This window comes from Ranitomeya variabilis, chromosome 3 (assembly GCF_051348905.1).
Source record: "Ranitomeya variabilis isolate aRanVar5 chromosome 3, aRanVar5.hap1, whole genome shotgun sequence".
Classification (NCBI taxonomy): domain Eukaryota; kingdom Metazoa; phylum Chordata; class Amphibia; order Anura; family Dendrobatidae; genus Ranitomeya; species Ranitomeya variabilis.
In genome coordinates, this window is record NC_135234.1 from 98,920,041 (window position 1) to 98,936,180 (window position 16,140).

The 16,140-nt window shown below is 39.6% G+C and overlaps 1 protein-coding gene across 3 annotated transcripts in view; it reads right to left on the reverse strand.

The window, feature by feature from the left end:
* SGSM2 (small G protein signaling modulator 2) overlaps positions 1-16,140 on the reverse strand; it is a 464,397-nt gene that overhangs the window by 303,443 nt on the left and 144,814 nt on the right. For 2 of the 3 annotated variants that reach the window (XM_077294414.1, XM_077294412.1), the window contains exon 2: positions 3,387-3,462. The exons of the other annotated variant lie outside the window; for it this stretch is intronic. In XM_077294414.1, coding sequence (XP_077150529.1) covers positions 3,387-3,462 — 76 coding nt within the window. The remainder of the gene's footprint in view (positions 1-3,386; positions 3,463-16,140) is intronic. 3 annotated transcript variants of the gene reach the window in all.

Consider the following 16,140-nt stretch of genomic DNA (forward strand, 5'->3'; position numbering starts at 1 on the left):
TACAGAGCCTGGAGTGGCAGCTGGACTCAGTGCCTACATCATGCTGCTCTCAGATGACATAGTAAAAACCTGCTGACAGATTCCCTTTAAAAGTTCGATATTGACTTTTAGGATTTCTATATCCAATAGTAGTCGCTAGAGCATAAGTCATCTTCCTCTCTGAAGTGGCTATTTGCACTACTAACACTAGCATACTCTAGCGGGGAGTATTGAGTTGGGAGACATTGTTCTATTATCTCCATGTTTACTGTAGCAGAATTGTAATTGTTGATCTCCATCGATCTTCCTTTATTATAATACGGATTTGTATCACATTTGAGCAAGTGACATCAGGGGAGAATTAAGGGAGAAATGCACAAATTAAGATATAGTAAAAGGATAATGGTCCAGCTAAGTAAAGAGTAATAGGGTGTTGCTTATTTAAAATGATAGAAACGTGAACTGTAGTATGAAAACACTTTTCATCGAAGAAACTTTACCTGTAATATTAAAATAAACGGCTTTGCCACAATTGTCACCCAGTCATGCGTCTAAGTAAATCATTGGTATCAAATGCATATTAAACATCCATATCTCCACAGGTAATAGAATGGCACTTTTGAGTTACTGTAATTAAAGGGAAGCTATAATCAGAAAAATAACCTTTTGTTTAAATCAGGTTTTTGTGTTACATGTATGTTATAAATGTTGGCAATGTATTTTTTTCATATTATGATCTCGATTAAAAAAAATGATATCATTGCAATTTTAATACTAGTGAGGGAACCTTTATTTTCTGCTGTATTGTAGCTATTTTTTCCTATCTAATCAGCAATATATTGCTAATATAAATTCCCTAAAAATCATCAATTTAGTAGTAAATTTTTTTTATATAAAGCTTTTGCTAATTAAATAAGCTGCAAGGATAAACTATAGTTATTTGACGCCTATAAAATCAGATCAGAAAGATAGCAGCGGCAGGACAATATTGTCCTATACAATCCTCCACCCAGTTTATTTGTGATTTCACAAAACCATTATTCCAAAAGGCTTGGAAATGGTATTATATGTGTAAAGTAGAGCAGAAATGAGTTGTGGATGTGTGATCACTAAATATGGACAGCCCATGAGCTGTCCATGGTGCTGAATTACCATGAACCTAGTATCAGTATTATCATTTTATATTGCTTTAAATAATGAAACATTTTGGAATAAGCACATAAAAACAGTCAAAAGGTAAAAAGAATGAAAACTGACCATAGTAGCTTACAAGCTGTAATAATATGGGGGCTGATACAAGAGGTAAGGGAATTAGAAAGCAGCTCAATCCTTCCCGAGTGGGCGATGTATCAGGTAAGCAATAGCGGGTAGAACAGAAGGAGATGATGGCATGATCAAAGAGTCTGCTAAGGGAATTACGAGGTGAGGTCAGGGGCAGCAGAGTATGTGTGAAGGTTTGTTTCTGGAAGTTGCTTAATTAAAAATCATAACCATTAGCAGAGCTTTGTAGGGTTACTCAATGGTCTTTGTAGGACAGGGTAAGAATTCCCAATGCCTGTGATAGTACATAACTTATAGTGTATTACTTAAATGATTTTTCTCTTTGAATTACCTTTCGTTATCAGTGATGTCATCCAGTCTGCATCTACCAATTAACTGGCATAACATCCAGTGACTAAAGTCTTAACAGACCTATCATTCACATAGGGTCCTGGGAAATAACATGGGAAGGACACTCTCTCTAATAGGGGGAGTCGCCATGGAAGATGGTACCTAGTCCTTGGTAAGTTGGGATGTTCTGTGCATGAATTAGGGGATAGAATGCTAATGAAAGTGCAAAGTTTAGAGCTGGGGTAGGGGGATACATCAGACTAAGGAATTTTGTGGGTGAATTAGGCTTTGGTATATTATAATATAAAAGTGATAAGATGTCATCAAGATGGGGTTGTCTCTATTGACTGGTCTGATGGGCCTCTTGTTTGACAACTTGGCATTTAATTTTACAGTGGGTAAAGATATCTTCTTGGCATTGAATGCCCCCAGCAGCACTATGTTATGCCATATCCTGCTTGGTGACTCAGGAGACCTGCCCAGAGAAGAAGATCGTATAGTTTCAATACATTTAGATGAATGCGTTTCTCAAATTAGTCTCCGCCTGAGGGCATCCAATAGTCTCACAAACATGAGTCAATCCTGTCCCAACCTACCATCACGACCCATTCAGTGTGTCTATTATGAGGTCCATTATTAAATATGTTGGCAGACCAAACACCTGCATTTGTAGGGTCATGGGAAACATGAACAAAAAAATCAGCCTGACTCAGACTGGCAAAAAATCTCTACTGTAAGGAAAAAAGTGCCAATGGCTTGTCTAGTGCAGAAGAAGAATTAATAACAAATCCTGAAAAGATGAGTGAGTTACCCTAAAGATCCTTCATAGGGACAAACATCAACACTATACTGGCATTACAACACAAAGGTTGTCATGATGCTTTGTACTCGGTGGATGGACCTCCTCAGTCTTACAGGCTTTTTACCATACTGTCTTTAAACATCAACTTGCAGGGGTCTGGCTCCAGTCAGATTGCTCTCTAGTCACTACTTCCCGGAGCCTTATCTATTATCAAGTAATGGCTTCTAAGCCATTTCCTTACTGCTCTCTGCGCAATCAGTCCAAGAGACTGGCGAGTAGTTTGTGGAGATGGATCATTTCAAGCATATGGAGTCACTTATGTCTAAAGATCAAGAAAGGTCCTTTAAAGCAGGGCTACATTTTTCTTCTTGGCCGACTACCATAGGAGCCAATGTTCTTTATGCTGATCTTTACTCTCAAGTGCCCCTCATTTCCCCCTTCTCACTTTATACCTGTTTTCTCCTTTTCTTCATTCTTTAATATTTACCTTCTATGTTTCGTGCATTATCTTTTTCCCAATACTTTTCTCTCCAGCCTATACTTCTTTGCTTTTAGTTAATTTGCCTGATAGATTGCACCTTCTGGTTGGACACATTTACCATGACTCATACGGAGCCACTAATGGGGTTGTCTGACATCTGTAAAATGCTGATATATATATGTCATGCACAAGATTGTTCTGTACATTTCTCGGAAAGCTTATGTTTATCTTTTTTTCTGCTATGTACTGTTATAAAATAGCTAATAAAAATAGGTTATGGAAAAATATAAGCGTTCAGATCTCCAGTTCTAGATCCTAGAGAAATACATCTTAAATATTTGTAAAAAGTCGAATAAAGCAAGAAAGGCAGGACAGCATTAAACAATTATACATTTTCTCACGTCAACCACAATACTGCTCAAGACAAGGGTTAAATAACATGCAGGATATCCCTTCTTTAGGAAGAAAACGATTAATAATGTAATGTTGACATTCAAGCTGTTCACTTCTTACCACACAGCGCAATTATGTGACTGCTGTCTTCATGAACAAATTTCCTCGTGACAGCCTCTTCCATTATCTGTTTCACCTGTAAACACATAACACAAACCATTCGTGAGGCTATGATACATTGCTTTATTTCTGCTTTCTGTAGAAGAAACACAAAAAATAGCCTCAGCTGGAGAAGAACCTCAGCCGTTCTTAGCTACCATATCTAGACATGGAAAAACTGTTGATTCCATCTTATCAAAACGTGGACAGTAACATGGACATTCTGTTACAGAACTTAATTTTAAAAAGGTTGTCCACTTCTTGGTCAACCCCTTCTAAATCAGCATGCCACTCTCTTCCTCTTCATGTCTGGTTCGTCAGGAGGCGGGGAGAGTGAAGCCAGCGCTTATTAGGCACAGAGGTTGCATGACATAACAATGCGACACGAGCCCAGAGATAGCAAGTGCCGATACCACTGGAACAGTGCCGGCACCAGAGGTAAGTATAGGTGTTGTTTGTTATTTTACTGGGGGCAAATATGCTGATTGAGATGGGGTTGTCCAAGAAGTGGACAACCCCTTTAAGTACCATACTCAGATTCCCCATTAATACCATACATGATAATACATAAGCACATGCAAATATCTTTAAATTGAATCAACAATTTTATTATGTCTGATACTACTTGTTCATTTATGGCCTACTGTTAGGATAAGCCATCAATATCTCATAAGTAGGGTTGCGACACCACACACCTCTGTTGATCAGAAGTTACCGGCAATGGTCGTACGTTCTCGCATGCTGCCGGAACACAGCAGATCTATCTAAACTATAGTGTCCACACTCGGATCCACCCACTATTCATTTGATCTAATATCTATTCATTCTGAGAACATCTGGCAGCCACCAGCAACACTGATCAGTAAGGTTACCAGGTGTTACATCCATATCGATCAGATATTGATGGACTACAAGGACTACTTAAAAATGCATTGCTATCCTCTTATAGGCTTCTCCTGCTTTGTGGGCCTCCACCATTTTCAGAGTGCTAGGATGCTGCTTAAAGGAACCAACGGCTGCAGTTTTTTGGCACAAGGTTAGAGGAGGCTGGGTTTTTATAAAGCTGGGAAATCACTTGGCCTTCTCGAATGATAGTGAACAAGCCATAACCCTAGCAGGCCAATTAAGGCCTGAAACCTTGGTCAAAATTATCTGAGTACACAAATCTCCAAGGGTGCATAAACTTTTCCATTTGCCTATTTTCCTTTTTATAATCTTTAAAATGTAAAAAATTACAATATTTTTTTTTTGCCTAAAATACAAAAGAAATCGGTCATGTTTAACTTTAGACCTTTTAGAGTTCATTTAATTTTCAACTTGCTTTAAGGATCAGAATAGAAATTTTCACCAGGGGTGCTCAAACTTTTACATGTCACTGTATATGATATAATATAGATTTATGATGGGGGTTTGTATAGCTTTAATCTTAATGGCTCTGTGTAGTGAACACTGTGAAGGAAAATATCCTGACCATAGAAATGTATTATGCTAATTATCGACTACAGGAACCTGACATATACTTTAGATCCAAAAATAACAGGAAACAAACTCAATATACTGTATAATTATATTATCTGACATGCCATTCAGCGTAATTACACCAGTCATCGTTGTGACATCAGAAGTGAACTGGATGACCTTGGAGTGCAGACACAGCCTCTTTCCGCTTTATACATTTGGCTTTAAAGAGGTTGATTAGTTATATTTATGAATAACAGATTACGCCTTTCTCCTTTGGTAAACAACACCCTAATTAGACTATCTCTTTATCTGTAGCATCAGATTAACCCCTTAGTGACGGAGCCAATTTGCAGCTTAATGACCGAGCCAATTTTTACAATCCTGACCACTGTCACTTTATGAAGTTATAACTCTGGAACATTTTAACGGATCCCGGTGATTCTGAGATTTTTTTTTCCATGACATATTGTACTTCATGTTAGTGGTAAAATTTCTTCGATATTACTTGCGTTTATTTATTTAAAAAAATGGAAATATGGCAAAAAAAGTTAAAATGTTGACATTTTCAAACTTTGAACTTTTATGCGCTTAAATCAGAGAGATGTGTCACACAAAATAGTTAATAAATAACATTTCCCACATGTTTACTTTACATCAGCACAATTTTGGAAACTAAAAATATTTTTTGTTAGGAAGTTATAAGGGTTAAAAGTTGACCAGCGATTTCTCATTTTTACAACAAAATTTACAAAACCAGTTTTTTAGGGACTCACATTTAAAGTCACTTTGAGGGGTGTACATGACAGAAAATACCCAAAAGTGACACCATTCTAAAAACTGCACCCCTCAAGGTGCTCAAAACCACATTCAAGAAGTTTATTAACCCTTCATCTGCTTCAAAGGAACTGAAGCAATGTGGAAGGAAAAATTAACATTTAACTTATTTTTTACAAACATTTTACTTCAGAACCAGATAGTTTTATCTTCACAAGTGTAAAAAGAGAAAATTAACCACAAAATTTGTTGTCAAATTTCTTCTGAATAGGTCGATACCCCATATGTGGGGGTAAACCACTGTTTGGGCGCACCGCAGAGCTTGGAAGAGAAGGAGCGCCATTTGACTTTTTCAATGCAGAATTGGCTGGAATTGAGATCTGACGCCATGTCGTATTTGGAGAGCCCCTGATGTGCCTAAACAGTCGAACCCCAGACAATTGACACCATTTTGGAAACTAGAGCCCTTAAGGAACTTATCTAGATGTGTGGTGAGCACTTTGTGCTTCACAGAAGCTTATAACATAGAGCCGTGAAAATAAAAAATCGTATTTTTTCCACAAAAATGAACTTTTACCCCCAAATGTTTATGTTTACAAGGGTAATAGAAGAAATTAGACCACTAAAATTGTTGTGCAATTTGTCCTGAGTACGCTGATACCCCATATGTGGGGGGTACACCACTGTTTGGGCACACGGCACAGCTCGGAAGGGAAGGAGCGCCATTTGACTTTTTCAATGCAGAATTGGCTGGAATTGAGATCGGACACCATGTCGCATTTGGAGAGTCCCTGATGTGCCTAAACAGTGGAGACTCCCACAAGTGTCACCATTTTGTAAAGTAAACCCCCCAAAGAACTTGTCTAGATGTGTGGTGAGCACTTTGAACCCCCAAGTGCTTCACAGAAGTTTATAACGTAGAGCCATGAAAATAAAAAAAAAATTTTTTCCTCAGAAATGATTTTTTTTAGCCCGCAATTCTTTATTTTCACAAGGGTAACAGGAGCAATTGGACCCCAAAAGCTGTTGTCCAGTTTGTCTTGAGTACACCGATATCCCATATGTGGGGAGGGGACCACTGTCTGGGCACACATCGGGGCTTGGAAGGGAAGTAGTGATGTTTTAAAATGCAGACTTTGATGGAATGGTCTGCTGGCGTCATGTTGCGTTTGCAGAGCCTCTGATGTATCTAAGGCCGGCGTCACACTAGGCGTAAGTAAATACAGTCTGTTTTTTAAGGCCGTAATACGCAGTAATTGTCCCAAAACACTGTTCCGTATTCAATGCGAGGATGCGATTTTTACGCACAAATTTATCCGTGTGTCATCCATATGGCATCCGTATGGCAATTTTTTCTCGCAGGCTTGCAAAATGGACATATCATGGATCCATCGGCTCAAATATTCTTAAAAACATATATACAGTCTATATATATATATATATATATATATATATATATATATATATATATATATATATATATATATATTTATGTCAGTGAGACACACACACATATATATATATATATATATATATATATATATATTTAATTCAGCGCTAGATAGCAGAAAAGCCGGTAATTCAATTGCCGGCTTTTGCTATCTCCTTCCCAAACCCGCCAGGGTTAATAATGGATGGGCGTCTTATTGACATCTCTCCATTATTAACCTGGCTTAATGTCACCTTACAATAGCAAGGTGACATTAACCCTTTATAACCCCATATCCCACAGCTACAGGGGAGTGGGAAGAGAGAGGCTAAGTGCCAGAATAGGCGCATCTTCCAAATGTGCCTTTTCTGGGGTGGCTGGGGCAGATGTTTTTAGCCGGGGGGGGGGGGGGGGGGGCAATAACCATGGTCTTCTCTAGGCTATTAATATCTTCCCTCAGTCACTGGCTTTCCCACTCTGGCGGAGAAAATTGCGCGGGAGCCCACGCCAATTTTTTCCGGGATTTAACCCTTTAATTTAATAGCTAGAGCCCCCAAGTTTTACACAAAGACACTTCTTACATTAGTAAAGAGGAATATGTAATAAAAGAATGGATATGAGATGGTGTACTGTATGTAAACCATATCTCATATCCTGTCGGGTTTGTGAAGGAGATAGGAAAAGCCAGCAATTGAATTACCGGCTTTTCTGCTATCTAGCGCTGTATGAAATATAAATATAAATATATATATATATATATATATATAAATATATAAATATATATATATATGTCTCACTGACATATATATATATATATATATATATATATATATATATATATATATACCTATTCTATGTGTAAACATTTATTCTACCTATTCTATTCTATTCTGTCAGTGTGATTTTACTGTACACTGCACTGAATTGCCGGCTTTTCTATAGAACATCGGTGCGTACTTCTCGCAAGTCACACGCATGGTCCGTGTGTAATCCGTAATTTTCTCGCCCCCATAGACTTTCATTGGCATATTTTTTGCGCAATACGCTGACAAACGCAGCATGCTGCGATTTTCTACGCTCGTAACATACCGTATATTACGGATGAGTAATATACGGCAGATAGGAGCTGCCCCATAGAGAATCATTGGACCGTGTGCAATGCGTATTTTCTGGACATATTTTCTGCGCTCATACGTCCGTAAAACTCGCTAGTGTGACGCCGGCCTAAACAGTAGAAACCCCCCATAATTGAACCCATTTTGGAAATTCGACCCTGCAAGGAACTTATCTAGATGTGTGATGAGCACCATGAACCCCCTAGTGCTTCACAGAAGTTTATAATGTAGACCCTTGAAAATAAAAAAAATCAAATTTTTTCCACAAAAATGATCTTTTCACCCCCAAAATTTTACTTTCACAAGGGTAACAAGAGAAATTGGACCATAAAAGTTGTTGTGCAATTTGTCCTGAGTACTCTGATACCCCATTTGTGGGGGGGGACCACTGGTTGGGCGCATGGCAGAGCTCGGAAGGGAAGGAGCGCCATTTTGGAATGCAGACTTTGATAGAATGGTCTGCGGGTGTCATGTTGCGTTTGCAGAGCCCCTGATGTGCCAGCAGTAGAAACCTCCCACAAGAGACCCCATTTTGGAAACTAGACCTACCAAGGAGTTTATTTAGATGTGTGGTGAGCACTTTGAACGCCCAAGTGCTTCATAGAACTTTATAACGTAGAGCCAGGAAAAAATTTAAAAAAATTCCACAAAAATGATTTTTTAGCCCCCAATTTTGTATTTTCCTAAGAGTAACACGAGAAATTCGACATCAAAATCTGTTGTCCAATTTGTCCTGACTATGCTGATGCTCCATATGTGGGGGTAAACCACTGTTTGGGCGCACAGCAGCACTCAGAAGGGAGCACCATTTGACTTTTTGAATGCAAAATTGGCTGGAATCAATGGTGGCGCCATGTCCATGTCGCGTTTGGAGACCCCCTGATTCTAACTCCAACCCTAACCCCAACACACCCTTAACCCTAATCCCAACCCTAACCATAACCCTAATCACAACCCTAACCCCAACACACCTCTAACCCTAACTATAACCCTAATTACAACCCTAACCCCAACACACCCCTAACCCTAATCCCAACCCTAACCATAGCCCTAACCACAAACCTAACCCTAATCCCAACCCTAACCCTAATCCCAACTCTAACCCTAATCCCAACCGTGAAAAGGTGCATCGACGGTCGTTAAGGGGTAAATGCCTAATGTCTATAAAAAGGGTGGAAGACCAAAATAATCACTAAGATTAACTTCACAGTACGTGATTTTATGGTGTTCTAGTCATGAATATAAAAAAATATCAATAAGATGGTTTCGATGAATGAGGGCCCACTATATATAGTAGAACCCAAAAACACTGAAATTGAGGGGATTGTACAATATGAACCTCACTCTGTAGGGTTTCAGCTTTCTGGTAGCCGCTTGGGTACACATTGGCACAGAGCTTTTATATTAAATAAGCATAAAGTTTATTGCACATCATAAACTTTACAGCTACAAAACAAAAACAACATTCCTCCAGTACAAGTGAATCACATAATCAGCCTTCCTTCAGGTACAATGAAACAAGGTAAACATAGCAGCCTCACCAATCTCAGTATTTCAGGCCTTAGCAGCTTCAGCAGTTTAAACGCATTCACCAAATACACTCCTGTTCAGCTTCAGCACAACTCTACACTGCTGAGCTATCCCAGCTGCTGTTATTAGGCCTGTAAGCCCTGGGCTGGATTATGCGAACGACTGTTTTCACCTAGACTCTTTTGGTTGCTCCTAAATCCCAGACTGAAAATGTAGTCAAATTAAAACTCTCCCACTAACCTAGTGTCACTGGTACAGACTTTACCTTATTGAGGCTAGCCACCTCCGTGACACATATCTGCCATCCAAAACCTTACCTCCTGCTTTCTTACACTACATAGAGGAATGTCTATGGTAGGAAATATCCCTAGTGCTGTGTTTCCCAGGTGTCTAATTCATCTATACAGCAGATGCATTGTCATGCTTCCAAACCTTGACTTACCTGCCATTTCAGGCTGTCTCTGAGCTAGTGAGTAGATAAAAGCTGCCATATTATTTTGCATAGTACACAGAAACATGATTTATTTCTTCTCTTCCGTTCACAATCAAGAATAAAGTAGACATGTGGCTACACTGAGCAGTGTGTCTGTGAATCCAGCTCTGGGATGAGATAAAACTATTATTGTGTATCTGCCAATCTGTCTCTCTCTGCATATACCCCCTGCTCCTCTCTCTAAACTTCAATAGGCAACTATAACTTGATCCCTCAGTGAACTGGCAATCCTTGTAATGATCAAGGCAGATGTTAGCTGTATTTGTCAGAAAATTATCAATTAAGGAGGCGGAAGGGAGAAGCGGCTCAAAAGTGAAGAAAAATATATTTCCCCGATAAGATATAATACAAGGTTTATTATATTTGCTTGTACTATTGATTTATACTAAGTTTATTAAGACTGACCATTTAGGTATTTTTGAGGCTCTCATTTCTGCACCTGTTTCAGTGCACTTCCCTCATGACAAAATACCAACACATTAAAATTAATTTTTTATATATTTTTTCCTTTAGGCACCAATTTGAAATGAATACTGTACATAGAAATAGCAGGTTGCATTTACACATGTCAGACTCCTTGTATTTGACTCTGTATCCAATCCTATGTTGTGAGAAGTCTTTGCCCATCTAACGGCTGATGACAGATGTCTGGGTAGCATCATATATTAAACATAAAATCCCAGGAGTCAATACAGAAATCATAGATTGATTTCCTGTCCTAGCTCCCTCCCCTGGCAGGCATGCAGGCACACTCATTAACCAATTATGTTTCCTGGCAACCATGGAAATAATCAATTTACAAGTTGACATTGTTATTAAGAAGGAGGGAAACCCTCTATTTGTGATCACAGCTATCGTGTGCAGTCAGAATATCTTCGGTTGGAGAGTAAAGGAATGAAATCAATCTCATGTGGCTCTTTATGGTCATACAATCATAAGAGATCATAGGTCTGTAAAAGAGAAAAGAAGGAGGGAAGGATGCAGAGAAAAAAAAGCCTTAACTCAATTGAATGCTAACGAAGATAAAAGCAAGACAGCTATAAACCAGTTGTCAGACTCATGAGTGTATGTATGAGAGCATGGATATAAGACGATGCTACTGATACAGGAGCCAAGGTGGAACAACACTGTTATCACTAATACTAGGGGATATTGGGAACCCACTGCCACTACCACGGGGGAAATGGCCGGATGGACCGTTTTTTCATTATTAGTTGGGGGGAACTACTGATATAAAAAACGAAAAGCAACGCCCTACTGCTACTATTCTTGGTAGATCAAGGGGATCCTTCTGCTATGTCTGATACTGGGAAATGGTGGTAGCCACTGGTTATCTGTAGCTGGCAGTTTATGGCTGTCATTATTATTGGCAGTCTATCATTGGTAGCTATTATTGGCGGTTGCTTTTCTGGAGACTGTGGTTGCTTTTTTAAAGAGGATCTGTGGCTGCTACTTTTTTTTTGAATGTCGGTGGTTCTGGATGTGTGACTACAATTTTATTAGGTAAGGCCGGTTCCAGAGATCTGCGAAACATGGACTGTACCGGAAGACCTAGCCCAACCGCCGAGTTTCCTGACCTGAGCTAACGGCTTCACAGGCATACATAAAGCTGTCAGCTCAGGTCAGTCGAACCGGCGGTCTACTGATGTTTCAGGGATGGGTCAATCAGGCCAAGGAATAGCAGAAGTACTAATTAAAGTAGTACCTGGCAATCAAAAGTGCTGACAGCTTCCTTCCCAATTCAGTAAGAACAGTGAATTAATGGGGTTATCCACTTATCTTTATCTTTTATAACCAAAATGTCACAATTAATCACCCTCGTCCATTATCAATCTGCTAACTTTGAGCACAGTTATCTTCACGCCATTTAGATATATTAGAGAGGTCTATAATGAATGTCTTCATTTGATTAGGCCACAGAGATTTATGGACCACCTGAACAAATGAAAACTCAATTTTTTTTTACAGACAACAAGGAGATGAACAGAGGCCATCATCAGGTGCTTCCATGTCTTCTACTATCATTGTCCTTATGTCATCCATTACAAGCATATGCTTGGTACATTAAAACAATAGTGGAAACCACTGAGCCACCCTGCGGTAGTCCTGTTATGATATATAATTTCCAGAAGCAGCAGAAAGAAATAACATTGTATGATCATTTAAAGGAGTTATCCAGGACTATTTACATTTTTTGCTACATGTTGTGCCTGGAGCAAATCTGTGCAAACACAGAGTGGTCACTGACTGCTCCTGACAGCGATTCAGCGGCATGCACTGAAGCTATTTCACCAGAGCAGCAGCTTCTCTTCTGCTCTGCTCAGTTGGGGCATGACTGTCTAACTACAGGAAGATGGCTGTCAGTCAGCATGATGATGACAGTCATGCCCCATCAACAGAGCGGCCCAGGAGAAGAAGAGCTGTTTTGTTGTTGTGGAGCAGCTGAATCGCCAGTAGAAGCTCTCGGTGACATTTCTGAGCCGGCGCCAGATAGAACAGGCAGGTAGTTGTCTCTGTTAGCAAGTACCTGCCTGTAAGTATTTACACCGACAGTAAAAAAAAATAAAATAAAATAGTCCTATACAACATAAAGGAAGATCTTTTTAGGCCACATTCAGTATTTGTTCAGTGTTTGACCTCAGTATTTGTAAGCCAAAACCAGGAGTGGATGATAAATACAGAAGTGGTGATGTCTTTCTATTATACTTTTCCTCTGATTGTTCCTGTTAGGGCTAGCGGAACGCACCGAGTAATGAGAGATAGATACTAGGTGCATTCGCAGCCCGGGGTCCACCGTGCAGAGATACCTGCTGCTAAGTAATGGCGGATGGACACTGAGCTCACACGTGGGTTAACATCACCCCGTGTGAAATGTAAGCGACCTCTGTTGCTTCACAGAGTCACGCTGTACACAGAAAACTATTACCCTAACTAGGGTTGTGCTTGCTCTGGAACTCTTCTGTGCTAACCGCACACATGAAGGAACCAGATGCTAAGCCAAGGTTAATTACCCCCACTGACGCTAGCTGCCTGTCTGAGTGTACAGCCCCAGAGCTAAACAGACTCTCACATATGACTGAGTGGTAGAGTATCCACTGGCAACAGCCAAACACAATTGATACTAACGCATGGTCATGCGGCCAAGCAAACCTTTTATAGTTGTAGCTTCTTCAGGACCTTCCTAGTGGACCAATAGGAGCTACAACAGGACCTGAGCATGTGACCCCCGACCTCCAATGAGAGGTCTTCCCTTGGGCATGCTCAGAAGGAGAAAAGCAGGACTTAGTCCTAGAAGCGTCTGCTCGCCGCTGACCAGTACTGGCTACAATGGCTTACAAATACTGGTGTAAAATACTGAACAAATACTGAGCGTATGATCATAGCCTTAAAGGGAACCTGTCACCCCCAAAATCGAAGGTGAGCTAAGCCCACCAGCATCAGGGACTTATCTACAGCAGTCTGGAATGCTGTAGATAAGCCTCCGATGTATCCTGAAAGATGAGAATAAGAGGTTAGATTATACTCACCCAGGGGCGGTTCCGCTGCGATCCGGGTCCGATAGGCGTCGCGGTCGGGTCCAGGGCCTCCCATCTTCTTTTTCAAATAATTTTTATTAACAATTTAAAAAAAACAAAAAAAACAAACCAATATAGTGCATTTGTAATATATTAGTATGCATCTACCTTAAAGAAAAAAGAAAATATGGCTGGGAAAAAGGGAAACGGGAAAGCCTCCCATCTTCTTACGATGACATCCTCTTCTTGTCTTCACGCTGCGGCTCCGGCTACGCCGTACTCTGTCTGTCCTGTTGAGGGCAGAGCAAAGAACTGCAGTGCGCAGGCGCCGGGTCTCTCTGACCTTTCCGGGTGACATGTTCCCGTTAAAGTAGGAAACTGAGCCATAATACAGAAGAGATTACACTCATCACCCTCACCCTAAATCTCTACACTCATATTTAATTGTTTTCCATTTAGAGCATTTTCCAAATATGTCAAGCTCACTAACATAGTGACCGACTGTACAGAAGAACAGAAACCTCCTATGTGTATAATGTATGTTTGTGCTGCTCATTCATATATAAAGCTTTGGTGGATGATGGACATTTACGGTCTTGTTTGCCATGTTTCAGTTAGATTTTACTCCATATTGTACTTCCATTTTACTGAGATTTTTTCGGCTCTGTGAGTTTGCTAATCTTTTCTTTCACACCTGCAGAAAGCTGTCATTATTCATGTGTGAGATAGTTCTCATTTTTATAACCTTATTTTTTCACTCCAATGCAATATTTAGAAATGTTTTTCTTTCTTCTCTAAATGGTTTTCAATTTTAGACTTGGCCACCTTGTGGAATTTACAAGCTTATAGTGTATTAAAGCCATTTGTAATGACAATACATCAGGCTTAGTTCACATCTGTGATGGAGGCTGCATGGAAACCCCATCATTGTTACTGGAACAATCAGAGCAGTATATAGTGTTATTTTTTCAACAATAACGACAAACACCATGATGGAAACCTTACAAACCCCATTAAAATCTAATGGGGGCTGTATGGCGCCAACAGTGTTTGTCACATGACAGATCCATTTCTGCCATGAATTCCAGTTTCCTGCTCCCAATACAGAACAGAATAATAGAATCCATAATGCTGATGTGACCCCTGTATCATTTGCCACTTTGCGTAATGGCAAAGTTTTTAATTTGAAGAAGGTTGTCTACTTTTCAGTAATCTCATTTTATTCACATGTTTAGTTACAAAAGGGGGATTTTATAGGTTTCTCCAGTCTCATCAATGGAAGACTATTGGATTCCAAGTATGAACAATAGGCTCAATTATCTTCCCCAAATTTCTGTGGATCATTCTTATGCATCAATATCAACTTTGCCTCATTTGGTTTTTCTACAATATAAACACATTTAAATTGTGCTATGAACTAATTTTTCTCTATTTCAGTTACTGTCTTGATAAAAACTTAGCACCTTACCAATGCCCTACGTTCAAACTTGCTTCCAAAGTATTGCACTACCTAAGGAATGCAAACATGATCAATCTGATACTTAAGAGGAACGTTTAGGGCATGAAAATTCTGGAGGAGTACCGTAATTCGACAGAAGAAGAGTAGATTGTTAGCACAGACTGATAACGGGAGTAGTGAGGTAACATTCTAGGTGCATTATAAAGAACCTGTCATCAGGTCATAAGTGGCTAGTGTTTGCTCTCATTTTATTTATTCCTGTAGCTTCCCGACTACGCTGTTTGTCTTTTTTTTTCTTTAAAACCAACTATATGATTCAACATGACAATGTCAGGCCACGTGTTGCCATGGCTGCTGCGTGACCTACATGTGCTACCATGGTCTGAAGTATCTCCAGACATGTCTCCCATCAAGCACATCTGGGATGTCATTAGTCGGCAAAGGGAGCTGCCAGCAGCGGATCTTGATGATTTGTGTGCCCAACTGTATTCTGCAAGGCAAAATATTGCTCACACAACCATTGATAACCTCACTGATAACAAGCCAAGGAATGTACAGGGATTCCTGCACATGGTGTTCATAATCAATACCGAATAAATCGAGATGTTTTGAACATTTTGTTCCATTTTTTCATCAATTGCATATTATTAACATGTCTATCGACCCTGTAATTTCCTTAATTCCACAGCTTTTCCTTCTTGGTGTTGCAATTTTAATGTTGAAGAGAGTATCCACTGTGCATGGAGCTTGTATTTGGCTGATAGGAAAAGTTGAGACAGCCTAGATTCAAGCTCGTTTTGCTTATATGGTTTAAAAGAGTGTTTACATAGGGAGTGTTCTTTTGGATTATTGTTGCCCCTGTAATTAATGGATCTCTGTTACTCCAAATCAAATTGGAATTTTTTTATTGTTATTTGGAATAGAAATTCCAATGGAAAC